Source organism: Triticum urartu, chromosome 7A, assembly GCF_056163025.1.
Source record: "Triticum urartu cultivar PI428250 chromosome 7A, HENAU_Tu73, whole genome shotgun sequence".
Lineage (NCBI taxonomy): Eukaryota > Viridiplantae > Streptophyta > Magnoliopsida > Poales > Poaceae > Triticum > Triticum urartu.
The window spans coordinates 213,191,587-213,208,170 of record NC_141879.1 but is presented as its reverse complement, the minus strand read 5'-3'; the positions used below and the strand labels follow the sequence as shown (position 1 = coordinate 213,208,170).

The following is a 16,584-nucleotide window of genomic DNA, read 5'->3' as shown; positions in this document are numbered from 1 at the left end:
GAAACAAGACGCTTGTTACAAAAACAACTAGCTGCACGGCAGCACGGGACATGTAGTCAGCGCGAGTGCTCGATCAAAATCAATCTAACGGCTATGCAGGCGGCGGATGTTGTGTGTGCATCCGCCCGCTTAAGGATAGCGTTTTTTGCCAAAAGAACCTCATTATTTTTGTTTTCTTTACAGCTATGGCACGCACGTAATTTTAGAAACTTATATTTACCGTGTGATGCAGATAAATGTGTTCTTTATTCTGTTTTAATAACTGCAGGAAGCATGTTTTTTTTTCCTAGTCCTTATTGATTTGATTTGGAACTCCGCGAATCGATGATGACTCAGAGTACACCAGACTGCCGCTGCTACCTGCCTTCCTTCCTTCCTCTTCTTCCTTCCGCCGCCCGCCTCCTCCCCCTCGCCCACCCGCCATGGCCCATCACCACCTCCTCCCTTTACTCCTCCTCCTCCTCCTGCCCCTCTTCGCCTCCGCCGCGGCCACCGGCGACGAGGCGCACCTCTCCGCGGTGATCGGCGACACAGGCCTGGCCTTCGCCAAGGACGTGCTGATCGGCGAGGCGGTGCGGTCGCTCACCCCGCTCCGCCTCCCCGGGGCGGAGAAGGCCTTCCGCGTGCCCTTCCTCGGCGGCATCCGCGCCGCCGTCTCCAACATCACGCTCTTCCACCTCGACGTGGGGGATGACTCCGTCGTCCGCCTCGGCGACTCGGCCCTCGTCGTCGTCGCCTCCGGCATTACCGCCAACATCAGCATGGCCTGGAGCTACTCCTACTACTCCTGGTACTTCCCCGTGGAGATCTCCGACAGAGGCACCGCTTCGATCCTGGTAATCGACTAATTTCCTTTGGCTATTGCGGGCCAGAAGGGGGCGGGATTTGGTGTCGAATGTGCTAGATTTGGTTTGCCATTGTCGTGAAATTCGGTGTGAACTCTGGTTGATTTATTTTGACGGCATCATTGAATTTGTATGCTAGCACTAGTTTGACACCAGAACATAAGCGCCCGGGCTTGGATATTTCTAACTTCTAACGGTGGTTATGTGAATTGTGCGAGTTCCGTGCTTAAGAACCGCGACCTTTAGTAGTACTTTTGTATGCCTTATGAGTTTGAGTTTACCTAACTGTCTAGTGTATTGAAGTGTGAGTTAGTTCCTGACAATCTCTTCAATTTGATGGCTCAAAGAATGGACAGCAGGGGTATAGTGTAAGAATTGTACTTTAAGGGTGAGGATACTCATTGATACAGCAATTACAAGCTGGAGACCAGTACTATCCTACTGGCTCTGTTTTGTTTCTGGTTGTTACATACCATTCGTTTTTCTTTAATTGCTTGAAGAATATTGTGAAGTCTATGTTATCTTTTGGAAACAATAAAAACTTGATCATAAACATCTGAAAATCAAATCATTGAGTGTGGCGAAACACTACACATCATTGTCCCTTTACTGATTTTTCTCGACAGTTAAAGTTATGCTTGAGGAATAAGTCTAATAACTATCATCAACATCATGGTCTTAAAATCTGAAATAACTAGTCAAATGATAGGTAATGCTTCATATTATATTCAAGATATGCTCTCTATATGACTTATGAATTATGATGATATCCTATTATTGCATCATGTAAACTAGGAGCTTCCTAGTCAACTAAGATTCTAAGGTTACTTTCTATTCTATCTTTAGTTGTTGTTTATCTGTTCAGCTAATGAGAAGAAGCAACTCATGAATTTTCCACGTGTGTAAGGTTCAAGGAATGGAAGTTGGGATAACCATGGAAATCAAGAATTACAATGGAAGTTTGGCTCTGAACGCCACGCAATGTGGTTGTTCTGTGAAGGACCTGGTGATATCTCTGGATGGTGGAGCATCTTGGTTTTATCAAGGGTATGTTCTCCTTGTGTATCACTTTAAAAATAAATGCTAAAAAATAAAATACAAGTGGTAGTACTTGAGGATTTAGAGTTTATGAAATGATGTCCCGTGGTGCAAAAAGTGCATAATTTTGTGAGACTAAGACAAACATACGTGATATTTTAAGTGAGCCATGATTTAGTTCAAGTTTTGTACATCTTTTGTGACTATAAAACAAATGAAATGTGATAGGAGCTAGGGTTCTTCCCGGTCTTGGACGTAGGTTGTAGGGGAACGAGGGAGGCGGGCGAGGGCTGGAGCGCGGCGGCCGGCGCGTGGCGCCGTCCTTGCGTGGTGCGGCGGCGGCGAAGACAGGAGGCGGCTAGGGTGTCTTATTGCTTAAATCTCAAAATAGTCTTACAACTTGTATATATAACCATGACATGAAATAAAAACTAAGATAACTTGCGGGCTAAGCTTGCCCGGTGGGCCTCCTACGGCCGTAGGTCCGGCCGGTCATAACATCTCTCCCCGCCTGCGCAAACAGCTCGTCCTCGAGCTGAAAGTCGGGGTAGTGTTGGCGGAACTCCTCGCGCTGCTCCCAAGTAGCGTCCTCCTCTGAAAGTCCAGCCCACTGATTCAACACGTACCAGGAGCCGCGACGCAGCTGCGCCTTCAATGCCTTCTCCGACTCAGGAAGTAGACGCCCGTCGGTGACCGGCGGCAGTGCGGGAGGAACCGTGGGTGGCTCTCCACGGAAGGGTTTGAGCAAACCCACATGGAAGACATCATGGATCCGCGCACCTGCCGGAAGCTGAAGACGGTAAGCCACTTTCCCAATGCGTTCCAGGATAGCAAAGGGACCGACATAGCGAGGACCCAACTTCCTCTTCGCGCGGGGGTCCAGGGACTGCGTACAGCGATGAAGTAGACGCAGCCACACCCAATCCCCACCGCGAACTCCGCCTCGCGATGGTTGTCGTCGTAGTAGTGTGTGGCCAACTGCTAGGCCTGAAGGAGGCGTTGCCGGACTTCTGCCAGCATCTCGTCACGGTTGCCCAGAAGAGCACCGGCCGCCTTGGTCCGTGCCAGGGCCGGATCAACAGGAAGAATCGGCGGGGGCGGCCGGCCATAAACCACCTCAAAAGGCATAGCACGGAGGGCGGAGTGATAAGAGGTGTTGTAGCAGTACTCCGCCCACGATAGCCAGTCCACCCATGCGCGAGGGCGATCACCTGTAACACAACGCAAATACATGGCAATCACCTTGTTAACGACCTCGGATTGGCCGTCCGTCTGAGGGTGGAAGGCTGTGCTCAGGCGGAGCTTAACGCCTGCCAGCCGGAAAAGGTCGCGCCACATGTGTCCCGTGAACACGGGGTCCCGATCACTGACGATCGAAGATGGGAACCCGTGGAGACGGACAATACCGTCGAAAAAGGCCCGAGCGACAGACGCCGCCGTGTAAGGATGACCGAGCGCGATGAAGTGGCCATACTTGGAGAAGCGATCGACCACCGTGAGAATGACGGACTTGCCGCCCACCTTGGGGAGGCCCTCGATGAAGTCCATGGAAATGTCCGCCCAGACCTGGGACGGCACCTCCAAAGGCTGGAGCAAGCCAACCGGTCGAAGAGTCTTCGTCTTGTTGCGTTGGCACGTCACACAAGACCGTACCCAGTCACGGACCAGGGCACGATGACCTGGAATGTAGAAGTCGGCGCGGAGACGATGGAGTGTCTTCTGCACACCCTCATGGCCTACCAAGTGGGCGAGGCGCAGCACCTGATGACGGAGATCGTCATGCGACGGAACAAAAACCCGGCGCCCATGGAGGAGCAGGCCATCAGCGAGGCGCCATGGCTCATCCAGCTCCCCCGCAGCCAGCTGCTGCTGAAGGAGGAGCGCGTCAGCCGCTGCTGCTGTCACCCGTCGGATGTCGGTGAAGAAGGCGAAGGAGGGCCCGGTGATGATGCAGCAGGCCGCCCCCTCAGCCGCACCGTCGGTAGTGTTGGCGTCACACCGAGACAGGGCGTCGGCGACGGTGTTAAGGTGACCCGGACGGTACTCGACAGTGAAGTCAAACCCAAAGAGTTTAATGATCCACTGGTGCTGCGGCACGGTCGAGAGCCTCTGATCTAGCATGAACTTGAGGCTGTAGTGGTCCGTACGGATCCGGAAGGAGCGACCCCAAAGATAGGGCCGCCAGTGACGCACCGCCTGTACCAAGCCAATGAGCTCGCGCTCATAGGCCGCCAGCTTTAGATGGCGAGCGGCAAAGGGCCGGCTGAAGAAGGCGAGGGGTCCATCGCCCTGATGAAGGACCGCACCGAACCCCGCACCGGAGGCGTCGCAGTCGACGGTGAACGGTAGGTCGAAATCAGGCATCTACAGGACGGGACCCGTCGCGAGGGCCCCCTTGAGGGCCTCGAACGCCGTGGTGGCCTCATCCCAAGAAAAGGCGTCGCGACGGAGAAGGCGCGTGAGCGGGGCCGCGATGAAGCCAAACTCCCGGATGAATTTTCGGTAGTACCCTGCGAGGCCCAGAAATCCGCGGAGACTGCGGAATCGGCCAGGCAGCGACGGCCGCCACCTTATCGGCGTCCATGGCCACCCCCTCGGCCGAGATGACGTGGCCGAGGTAAGCGACAGAAGGCGTCCCGAACGAGCACTTCGAGCGCTTAAGATGATGGCGCGCCCGAAGCTCGTTGAAGACGATGGCCACATGCTGGAGGTGCTCTGCCCAAGAGGCGTTGTAGATAAGAATGTCATCAAAGAAAACGAGCACAAACCGACGTAAGTAGGGCTGGAGGACATTGTTCATCAGGGCCTGGAAGGTCGCCGGGGCGTTGGAGAGGCCAAAAGGCATCACCAAGAACTCGAAGTGGCTGTGATGAGTCCGAAACGCCGTCTTGGCGATGTTGTCTGGGTGCATGCGCACCCGATGGTACCCTGACCGAAGATCCAGCTTGGTGAAGAAGCGCGCCCCATGCAGTTCATCCAGGAGCTCATCGACCACCGGGATAGGAAACTTGTCCTTAAGTGTGAGAGCATTAAGAGCGCGGTAGTCGATGCAGAAACGCCACGTGCCGTCCGATTTGCGAATGAGGAGGACCGGCGCCGTGAATGGCGACGTGGAGATCTGGATAATGCTCGCGGCAAGCATGAGGGCACACTACCGCTCCAACTCGTCCTTCTGCAGCTGAGGGTACCGGTAGGGCCGTACTGCCACCGGTGCTGAGCCCGGCAGGAGGTGAATACGGTGGTCGTAGACCCGGGCTGGTGGAAGGCCCTGCGGCTCCTCAAAGAGATCATGGTGCTGCTGCAGGAGGTGGTCCAACAGCGGATGCTCGGCCTCGGTGGTGGCCGCGGCCAGCTAGAGTGGGGGCGTCGCCGAGGTGCCTCTAATGCCCTCCCACCGGACGCGGCGGCCGAGACGCCAGAAGGTCATCGTCAGGGCGTCGAAGTCCCAAAGGATGGGACCGAGAGTCCGCAAGAAGTCGACGCCGAGGATGAAGTCGAAGCAGCCCAAGTCAATGTCGGCGCATGTGATGGTGAAGTGCTCGTCGCCGATAATGATGGGCACGTCTTGTGCTAGCCCATGGCAGCGGAGGCGGTCGCCATTAGCGACGGTGACCTGCAGCTGCTCCCCGCCTGTCGGCTGTAGCGCTAGGCGCCGCATGGTGGCCTCAGGCAAGAAGTTATGCGTGGAACCTGTGTCCAAGAGGGCCACCAGACGCTCGCCCTGGATCGTGAGCGGTAAAAGCATCATCCGTTCATCACGGATGCCGGCCAGCGCGTGGTGCGAGACGACGAGGGCCGTCGCCGGAGCGGGCGCGGGTGCAGGCGCTGGCTCTGTGGCGGCTGGGTCGCCGAGTCCATCACCGGGTGTGTCATCCTCGGTCTCGTCGGTCGTCTCCAAGTAGAAGAGGCGCGGGCAGACATGGCCCGGGGCATAGGGCGCATCACGGTTAAAGCAAAGCCCCAAGCGCCGGCGCTCGAGCTGCTCCGCCTGAGAGAGGCGCCGGAAAGGGCGCGTCGCGGCCGGGGTGGCTGCCGGTGATGCGATCGAAGGCGTGGGTGCTGGCGGGGGTGGGTGGGGAGGGTGCCGGCCCCCACGAGACGAGGGCGCCGGCGTCAAGGCCTGGGCGCGACGCTCGAATGCCCGAGCATAGTACATGGCCGTCTGGAGGTCTTGGGGCCCCTTCAGCTCGACGTCCACGCGGATGTGGTCGGGAAGGCCGCCGACAAAGAGTTCCGCCCGCTGTAGGGCCGTCACACCCGGCGCGTGACACGCCAAGGCCTGGAAGCGGTCGGCGAAGTCCTGCACCGTGGAGGTGAAGGGTAGGCGGCCCAACTCGGCCAGGCGGCTCCCGTGCATTGGCGGCCCGAAATGAAGGAGGCATAACTCGCGAAAGCGCTCCCATGGGGGCATGCCGCCCTTGTCTTGCTCGAGGGCGTAGTACCACGTCTGGGCTGCACCGCGGAGGTGGTAGGAAGCCAGCCAAGTGCGCTCCGACGCGGGCGTGCGCTGCCCACGGAAAAACTGGTCACACTGGTTGAGCCAGTTAAGCGGGTCCTCCGAGCCGTCATAGGTGGTGTAGTCGATCTTGGTGAACAGGGGCGGCGTCTGAGTCGTCGCGCCAGGGCCCATCGGCTCGGCGATGCGGAGAGCTGAGGACGGTGCCCGGTCAATGGTGGGGAGGCCGGCGTAGGCCCCGTGGAGCCAGACGAGGCCCCGAGCTGCAGCGTGGGCACCGACGGGTCCCCGGCCTCCGTGTAAACTGGCGGTGGCGACGTCCCGGTGATCCAGGCCGGAATCGGAGATGGTGACGGTGGGAACCGGACCTGCTGGATCGGGAGACCTCCCGGTGTGGACTGGCCTAGGCCGGAGTTGGGCGGCGGCGGTGGAATCTGGACCGGCGCAGCAGGCGCGGATGGCGCGGGCCAGGACGGCCACTGCGGGGCTGGGGCGGGCGCGGGAGGCGTGGGTGGTGCCGCGAGCGCCGGCGCAGGCCACTGTGGCCAGGAAGCAGCTGGCGCGGCCGGCGGCTGGAGCGCCGGGTAGCCCTCGGCGATTGCCGCGGGGACCGAGTACCAGGGCAGGGCCGGCGGTCCGGAGGGAACGGCCGGCGGCAGAGGCGGTGGCGGCCCGTACGGGCTGGCCAGGTAGAGTCGGATTCCCTGGACCGCGACGACCAGGTCGTTGAGGACACCGGCCATGGCCTCCGGGGAGTAGAGGGTCGGCATGGTAGATGGTGATTGCGGCGGATCCGTGGCGGGGGGGGAGGGGGGGCGACTGGCCGGTCGACGCGCCGGCGGTGGAATCCATCGGCGCCGAGGGAAGGCCCAGCGGGGCCGTGGCGATCGGCGATGGCACGGCGGCGGTGGTGGTGGTGATGACATGGTCGAAACAAAGCTAGCTGATACCAAGGTGATAGGAGCTAGGGTTCTTCCCGGTCTCGGACGTAGGTTGTAGGGGAACGAGGGAGGCGGGCGAGGGCTGGAGCGCGGCGGCCGGCGGCGTGGTGCCGTCCTTGCGCGGTGCGGTGGCGGCGAAGACAGGAGGTGGCTAGGGTTTGGGGTTTCCGGCTCCTCTGGGAGCCGGGCAATAGAAATAGTCTTATTGCTTAAATCTCAAAATAGTCTTACAACTTGTATATATAACCACGACGAGAAATAAAAACTAAGATAACTTGCGGGCTAAGCTTGCCCGGTGGGCCTCCTACGGCCGTAGGTCCGGCCGGTCATAACAAAATGTCATTCACAGGTTTGGTCAGCCTCCTTTATAAATACGAACATATCTGATCATTTTATTTGATGTTTTCTTTTTTTATAAATATAATCAAGCACGTCAAAGGCAAAGTTCTCCTAGTTTAATTATGTTTCCTCCTTGGCCTTCTTTTTTAAGGTTTATAAATGCTTTTGAAGACCATATTAGAGCTGCGGTTGAAAAGGTAATACCGGAAAATATTATTGACAGCACATCAAAACTGGATTCGTTGCTTCAAGGTCTTCCTAGGAGTGTTAGTCTGGACAATGTCACTGCTCTGAACATGACTTTTGTCAATGATCCACTATACGGGAATTCCACGATTGAGTTTGATATCAATGGATTGTTCGCTTCTGCAGTTGCTAAGACTAGCAATTTGCAGAAGCATCCCCAGCTTTCATTATCTTGTGGTGGAGCATCAAATATGCTTTTGCTTTCACTCGATGAAGATGTATTCAACTCGGCATTAGAGGTTTACTTCAAGGTAATTAAACATTTTTATTAATACGTCAAGAATGTTCCACCTTGTGGGTTTTACATTATCCCTTTTCCCCTTTCAGGCTGGTTCCATGCATTGGGTTGTAGACAAAGTTCCTGATCAATCTCTACTGAATACAGCAGGCTGGAAATTTATCATTCCTCGCTTATATTGGAACTATCCAAATGATGACATGGTCCTGAACATTTCAATGGCCTCATCCCCACTGATGAGGATTACATCTGAAAAGATTGGTGCTACCATTAATGCAGACATGATAATTGATGTTTTACATGGCACAGAGACGGTACCAGTTGCATGCATCTCTGTAGTAAGAAATCTCAAATTCTGAACTTTTATGATGTGCTTTTGTTGCTCCATTGCTCCAAGATGGGAGCGAAGAAATTTCAGATGTGTTTACCATCACTGGTTGCACTAACTTCTCTTAACTTCAGCATCACTATTTTGAAATTTCAAACCATATATTAATATTTCCAAGTAGGGTTCTAACAGCTGGAATGATTTGTTTCCTTGCAGATTGTTAGCGCGTCAGGTGTTGTGGAGGCATCAGGGAATAAAGTATATGGTACCGTTGGCTTAGATAATTTCTCTTTATCCTTGAAGTGGAGTAAAATCGGAAACTTCCATATGTCTTTGATTCAGGTATTCCACTGTCTTTATGCACATTTATTTTATTTATTTATTATCATTATTAAGGTGATTCGAATTATTCTGTTAGTTGACTTCTGGCTGCCTACTGCTCACATTTTATTTCCTATATAGCAACGGATAGGCATGTGCAGAACACCATTGCAAGTGCAGGCTTTTTCTACATCTATGATTTGTATATTAAATCATCACGGTTGTTTCATTTTCAGGGAGTGATACGGGTTTTCTTGAACACGGTATGCATGCCGTATCTGAACTCGCACCTGGGGAATGGATATATCTTACCTGTGGTTCATGGCTTCACTTTGAAAGACGTACATGTAGTTACTTCTGCCGAACAGTTGATGCTCTGTTCAGATATTACCTTCGCAAATGCAAGCCGCTTGGCGGCTTTGCCAGTTTTGTGATACCGGGTTGTACAGAGCCTGTAACTTCCATCCGAGCCACAAACTAGGCCCTGGGGGAAGAGACGACACTTGCACATATGTGTACATTATTGTTCATAGTCTCTTTGTTGAAATTATTCACATTCATTTGTACAAATTTGTTTCCACTTATCTAACACTCTCTCCGTCCCAAAATAAATGTCGCTGATTCAGTACAAAGTTGTACTAAATCAGCGACACTTATTTTACGACGGAGGGAGTACAATTCATTCTTGCATATTGATCTGTTGGAAATGAAGTAGTGTCCATGTCTGGTATGTGCACAGCTAGCCACATTAGGATTTAGAAATGTCATATATTCCTTATTGAATTTGTGTACTTTCTAGTACTCCCTCTATAAACTAATATAAGAGTGTTTAGATCACTACTTTAGTGATCTAAACGCTCTTATATTAGTTTACGGAGGGAGTACAAGTTTGAAGAATCTGTAAGCATGGTGCTACTGTACATTGTGGGAAGTTTTGCAGATCAAACGTATTGAATAGATTGATTTGGAAAGTGGTACCTTCGAACCATATCAATGGATTCAGAAAAGCAGGGCTTGAATTAATCCACCAACTTGTACGGTATTAGCTTGTCTTGGTCGTGTGAATCATGCAATGTGTTAGGGACTCTTTGGATTAAAAGAATTTTTTGGAGGATTCATTTCTTAGGATAGTTTTTTCTATAGAGCTTGCTTCGTTTGTACTCCTTTCGTTCCGAATTACTTGTTGCAAGTATGGATGTAGGATACATCCATACTTGGTGACGAGTAATTCAGAAAGGAGGGAGTAGGATTAAAACCTATAGAATTTTCTTGATGTTCTACTTCCGCGGTCTTGGTTTATTAGCCCCTTTTGTATTTTGAGTCAAATTTTGAGATGAGAGGGAGGTCAGGAAAAGGGGTATCTCTACTCCTAATGTCTCAGTTGGTAGTCCGCGTTCCGGATTTTATTTTCGTCTCACCTCACCCGGTCTTTTTTGGTACTTTTTTGATACTTTCTTCCACCTCCCGCTCAGCCGCGAAAAACCAAGAAAAAAACCCCAGCCAAATCCCCCACGCGCCTAACCTCCCGTAGAACCCATCTGTCACGAACGAAAACAAACCGATGAAAACAAACCGGCGAAGATTAACCAACGAAAAAAATCACTGACCAAACTCCCGCACGTACGACCGAGGTATCGTGGATTCGTGCCCTCGAGCGAGAAACAGTCGCCCGACTCTCTGCCCTCGTTCGCCCACCGCCGCCCTTCGTCCTTTGGCCGCCGCCCTCCAGATCCCTTCGCCTCCTTCCGACGCCGCCAGCCCCCGACCTCCTCCCCGGCTCCTGGCGCCGCCCGCCCCCCACATCTCACCTCCCAGGTAAAAAAAACCCGCCGCCCCTCCTCTCGATCCACCCCCTCCCGCTGCGACCTCTCTCTTCCCTCGTCTCCCGCTCCACCGCCGCCGCCCCATCTCCCGCTCCGCCATCGCCCTGCCTGACGGCACAGGGGAAACCCTAGATCACGCGCTCCACCACCCTATCTCCCTGCCCTTCGTCTCGCCGTCGCCGGAGGAGCGGCCGACGAAGCCCGCGTCACCTCTAAGGAAGGCGACGGTGGGGCCCTTCGTCCGTTTTCGTAGGCCATGGCTGCCTGAGCGGCCCGGAGGATGGACTGCGCGGTGTCTGCGCGTAGAGGTGCGGCGTATCCCGTGCAGGCGAGCTCGTCGCAGCGTGCGGGAGGGCGTGGCGCTGTGGCTGTGTGGTGGAGGGCGCCGTGGAGCAGGGCGTCGATCTGGAGGGCGTGGGCCGGAGCGCCCGTGCTCCGGGCCGCAAGGAGGCTCGCGGGCGCGTCGCCGGCGTGCGGCGCAGGGCGCCAGAGTTGATGCGGCCTCGGCCGTTGGTCTAGCGGCGCCCTGCTGCTCGAGTGGGCAGGCGGGCCGGCCAGATCTGGCTGTCTGTGGAGGCGGGCGTCCCTGCTGATGGCGCTGCTGGCCTCCAGAGGGCGGGCGTTCTTGGACGTGCTCCTTGGCGCGGCTGTGCGGGGCGTGCGGCTGCACGTGAGGGCTGGCGCGGATCTGGGCATGGCAGCGTGAAGTGGCCGTTTCTCTGGCTCGATCTACTGCTACGGTGTCCAGGCGACCGGAAGGAGATGGTCGGTGGTTGGAGGGGCTGTAGGCGCGCTGGTCTTACACGGTGAGGGTTGGCGAGGTGGGCTACTCGGTTCCACTGGTTGGATGGTTAAGGTTGCCGGTGAAAGCTGAACTCCGGCAGTGGCCGGAGTTGTCGATGGCGGCACCGGCAGGCTGTTTCCTTGCTAAAGGTATCAATGTTGCAGTCCTCACCTTCCACTGCCCCATGTCTCCCCCTGTGATTCACTGAAAACCTGATTCGATCCAGCTTGCTTGCTTTGTAGTGTATTGCGCAGCAGCCAGACATGCCCATCCGGCCGGAAAGGAATCGGCAAGCTGCAGATTGATCAAGCTAAGTAATTTTCTTATCTTTGTTTGCACGGCCAGATAGCACGCCTTCTTGCTGATTACTTCTTCCCGTACACTCACGTGAAACAACATAGATTCACTAATTGATTTCGGCCAGATGCGCTAATACAGAAAGTTAGAATTATTTGACCTATGAATTCATTATAAATGTACCGTGCTTTGTGCTGACAATGAGTTCAGAGCATCTAGCATTGCCGAAGTCATATCGGTTAACACACTAACACTGATCACCACCCTCACACAGGAAAATGCCTCTGCGATATTTGATAGTCCAGTCAAGAAACCAATATGTTCCGTCCTCCTCTATTTTGCAATAACTCGCTCGGTTTTCCTGATCCTTCGTGTCCTTTTCCTATCAAGGCTGGTAGTTATTCCTCTTCTTGATTGTTTTGTGTGTCGTCACAGGTGTCGTGGCTGGAGGCCACATGGACCCCACCTCCGCCGCAGGGGCAACGTGTATTTCCTCTTGCTTCACCGCCTTATAGCCAAGCAGACCAGGAGTGACCTCCTCTCCTACTACACCAGCGGCCTTCACTGGCTCTGGAGACATGCTGGCCATTGACGCTCCGACGCCGATGAGTAATCAGTTCCATCATTGACATATAACCTGACAAGGTAGTGGCACATGCTCTCCTCATCGTGATATGATCTAATTATTATTCTCTTGATCTTGATGTGTCGTTTGCTGCCTGTTTATCTTTACTTTAACTGCTCACTACAGAGTACGATTGTCGGTATATACTCTCATTCCATGATTTATCTTTACTTTAACTGCTCACTTCATCTCACAGTTGTTGGGCAGGATGGGTTCCGTTGGCGTTGTGGTCCAGACACAATAATTCTTTGAAGCAGCGCCGTAGTGGAATGATGTAAAAAAAGTGTGATGTGCCACAATTTGGATGAAATGATTTCTAGCTGCTATGAGGAACGAAGCTTAATCGGTGACTGCACTCTTTTTAACCAAGCTTCAGTCTAAGGTAAATGATACCACATATTATGCCTCCTCTTTTTAATCTTCTATTTCTCATGCTGAAGTGTTGCTATTAATACTTGTATGTTAATTTAGCTATTGGAATCCTTCGTCATCTTCCTGTTTGGTTTAGTAATTATTTGGGAGATAATCACTTTGGGGTTTCAGGCACCTTGGTATGCACATGGCAATGCAGAGCCCAAGAATATGATTCTGGACAGTAACCTGTAGTTTCATCAACCATACTTCTGGTCATACTATTGTACCTACAATCACTCTCATTCAATTTTTTTTAGAGGAACTGCATTTCACCGATCTGGACATTCAGTTAAGGAATTTGAAAGGTTCAGTTCATACATGATTGATATGTGCATTTAATTGCAAGGTCAAAACTTTTACTGAGATGCTTCTTTGCCCCATTACAAGTTACGAATGACACTTATTTTCAAGTTTGACGTCTAATTGCTCCCTTCTTGATGCATAATTTTCAGCAATCAAGGTTGGTCGCTACCTTACCCTGTCCTCGCATAGTTAATAGAAATCCAATTTAAGGTTCTATAATTAAATACAACGCCAAGAAGCACTACCGCGGGCATCATGTGTGCTTGAAACAAATCTTCTCTTTTTCTAAAAGAGTGGTATCAATTTGTTCGGAATTAGAATATTCCTCTTTTTGAAACACTCACATGTCTTTTGATTATTCTAACCTGGGACTAAGTACAGTTGGATGCAAGCTTGATATGTAAGTACGTCTTAGTTTAATTATTAGTCCTTGACCATGAGCAAGAATCTAGCTAGATGGGCTTTCATGTTACACATATATGCTTGTTACTGGTTTGCGAGCTAATATCTATTAATTAATTAGTTAATTCTTGAATTAACCTGTAATTTGCTAACTATTATTGGTTATCACCGTCCACCATCTTCGTTTGGTTGTAAGTTGTTGACCATTAGCAAGAAGCTAGCTAACTGTGTGTGCATGCCACACACGTGCACATATATCAGTTGTTGCGAGTTAAGATCATCTGCCAACTACCTTTATATGTAATTGTGTGCTGCATTCTCACTGCTTCCAGTAGATACTATCATTTCAGAGTTCACCTAAAATTTGCAATGTTCAAATTTTTGGGATCAAAAACACAACTTTTTTTAAATTTAAGCCAATATAAAGTGTGTGCAGGTTGACTTTTAAACCATTTTTGCTTACAAGAAGCTTATCAGTTGTAATGTTTAGCACCTACATAACCTGATGGTCATGTAGTGACTTGGGATTGGCGATTAAAGAAACATGGGTATCGAGCATATTAATGTGAGAAGTAGATATACAATATGTTATAAAGGAGAAGACAAGTAAATATTGAGTGTGAAAGATACGTATGATTTTTTTACTATCATATGAATTATTGAATTTAATCTGGTATTCAACGCCTCAAAATTAGATTTAATACATGCTACTACACCATTACTTATCTCTACTATTAAAGGAGAATTTGACAAGTAATCAAGCAAGTCAGCACTATCGTCGATGGAAGTTGTCGTGCGGAGATGGAAGTTGACAAGTAAGTTTCTCCATGAAGCTGATCTGATGTGAAGCTTGTGCCAGATAAAAGGTTAATTGAGTTCTCATCTCCAATATGTGTGCATTCTAACTATCCTTGTTGATTCAGTGGTTCCATGATGCTACATTTCACTTGTTTTTCACCTCTTGATGGTACTATGGACAGAAGGCGTTTGCTAATTTGCACATTAATTTTTTTTGATAAACTGTGCCAATATCACCTGCATTATGATTTTTAAATTATTGATCCCTGCTATAATGTAGCGTGCCCACATAACAAGTATTCCGCAATCTTCGCAAGCATGTATTTGTTTGTCTAACTGTAGGTGGAAGAACAAGATCCACTGTGTGTGCAACGGCAACAATAAATATCATGTCATTAGGTAGACTTCTGATAATTCTACTCTGCATTTTTTTTGCTTTAGTAGAAGTGTTCTGCCGCATTATTCTATGGGCCACAAATTTTCTACCATCCTTACATTAACTCAAGGTTGTGTCCTGGTGCTGACTTATTTGAGTTTTCTAATTGAGTTTGTTGTGCTATGCTGAATATCTTTGTCATGTAGGATGTTTTCTAATTTTTTTGTTATGTAAAAGTTTTCAGTTTGCATCTTAATGACACTGAGGTTACTCTATGAACACAGATCATGTCATTTGACTTCCCGGAGAACTACATATTCCTGGCTATTGGAAGGGTCAGGTCAGTACTGAGTTGATTGCCCAGAGAGTTGAGTTTGTACAGGAGGCTGATAAAAGAAGTCACTTGATGGATCTGCTCCATGTGCAAAGAGACAGTTCAGATCAAGGGAGGTAATATTTTGATTGTCCGTTATTTTTATTATTCAATCACTTACTCTGACGTTTTGTTGTTCTTTAGTTTCTCTTAAGATTAGTTGTGGAAGTACTCTGGAGGTGCTCCAAGTAGAGAAAGCAGATCTTTATTCCAAGTGATCATTTTTCTGCCGTCCTTTGCTGCAGCAAGCTCTCATACTTGTCTTAGTGGAGAGTGGAGACCAAAAGGGGTGCCGACTCACTGGAGAACTGGTTTTGTATGAATGGATTTTCAGCGACTTCAGTTCATGGTGATGGAAACCAGTAGGTTTATCCTTTTTTTTCTCCTTCAGAACCTCCCATTTTTGCTTGGAGCATATCTATTTCTGCTTGTTCTCTGGAATGATGTAATAATCGGTCAGTTGCTACCATCAAATGAATATTGCCAATTTACTATTCCTTTGGTTTGTTTGACAGACTATTGTAGCTTTCGTACTTTCCAGGTATTGCTATCACACATCAAATACTTATTTACTGATTTGCTCCAAAATTCCTGTTGTTTGAATCTTCTTACCTGTTGATGAATACTGGACGTTTGTTCTTATGAAACTAAAGATGTTTGTGTTATCAAGGGATGTTTTTTCTTGGCATATTGATGTACCAACTCTTACAGGAAAGAGATGCATCCACGGATGCCGCAGTTGACTGCATCTTCAACCTTGGGGAGATTAGTGATATTTGGCTATGTTAGAGGATCAATGATAGAGGAAAAAGTTATTAGGATAATAGAAGTTGTTAGGCTATTTTTCTTTGTACATGTGATTTTAATCCTGAGGTAGGAGGGTTTGTATGAGTGCAACTATCACCTCTCATGCAATGCTAAAAGGGGAAAGGAAAAAAATCAGAGGACTTTGTGATCTTTTATGTATATCATTGCAAAATTGTATGGGAAAATTGTTGAATTTGTCAAAACTTCGAGGATGGAATTGATGACGAATGTTGCAAGTCATTCTAAGTTAGGGATGATGGGTATGTGTATGGCAATGTGGCGAGCTTGGAGAAAACATATGACAATTTGTAGCTGGGTGGTAATGTAGAGCTTTTTTTTAGAGAAAAGGCGAAGGTCGAGCCCAACCTTTTCCAACATTGAAATAACAAAGCCATCAACCAGCCAGGATTACAAGAGGAATACAATACAACGAAAATAAAAGCGAAACGGAAGTAAACGATACAAGGTACAAAACAGAACAGACTCAACCGACCACCGCCGTGCCAACACTGGCAACCCAACAGGACCATGAGAAGGGAGCACCTCGCGCTTGCATCGTGTCGCTATCTGCATGCAGGGACCAAACATGGTCTGTTTCCACCTCCGTAAAGGGCCACTACACTTCACCCAGGCTCGATGGGTGCCGCACCGGGCGGCAAAGTGGATCCCTAGAACCCAGAGCCACGGTGCCCAAGCTATCAAAGGAGAATAGCATAAACGAACCCACAAGCAATGAGTAACCAACCACATTGGCACCGTCGTCGGCATCAGAAAGGCACCACGTCGGTCGAGAGTTGCTTATCGAAGGAACAATCCATGGGGCAGGCCAA

The 16,584-nt window shown here is 50.3% G+C and overlaps 1 protein-coding gene across 20 annotated transcripts; it reads left to right on the top strand.

Moving 5' to 3' along the window:
- Positions 1-359: 359 nt before the first annotated feature.
- On the top strand, positions 360-16,004 carry LOC125518759 (lipid-binding serum glycoprotein family protein). 20 transcript variants are annotated; one of them, XM_048683635.2, is made up of 12 exons: positions 361-836; positions 1,753-1,892; positions 7,771-8,116; positions 8,193-8,441; positions 8,648-8,773; positions 8,989-11,508; positions 11,602-12,301; positions 12,478-12,663; positions 14,141-14,215; positions 14,541-14,597; positions 14,859-15,024; positions 15,193-15,459. In XM_048683635.2, exons 1-6 carry the CDS (start codon positions 423-425, stop codon positions 9,184-9,186), a joined length of 1,473 nt encoding a protein of 490 aa, XP_048539592.1. In that variant the 5' UTR covers positions 361-422; the 3' UTR covers positions 9,187-11,508; positions 11,602-12,301; positions 12,478-12,663; positions 14,141-14,215; positions 14,541-14,597; positions 14,859-15,024; positions 15,193-15,459. The 20 variants fall into 20 exon arrangements, with proteins under 20 accessions (XP_087391770.1, XP_048539592.1, XP_048539591.1 ...); XM_048683634.2 differs by having other exon boundaries at positions 14,141-14,266; XM_048683616.2 differs by adding an exon at positions 15,659-16,004 and having other exon boundaries at positions 12,478-14,597; positions 15,193-15,309.
- Positions 16,005-16,584: the final 580 nt, after the last annotated feature.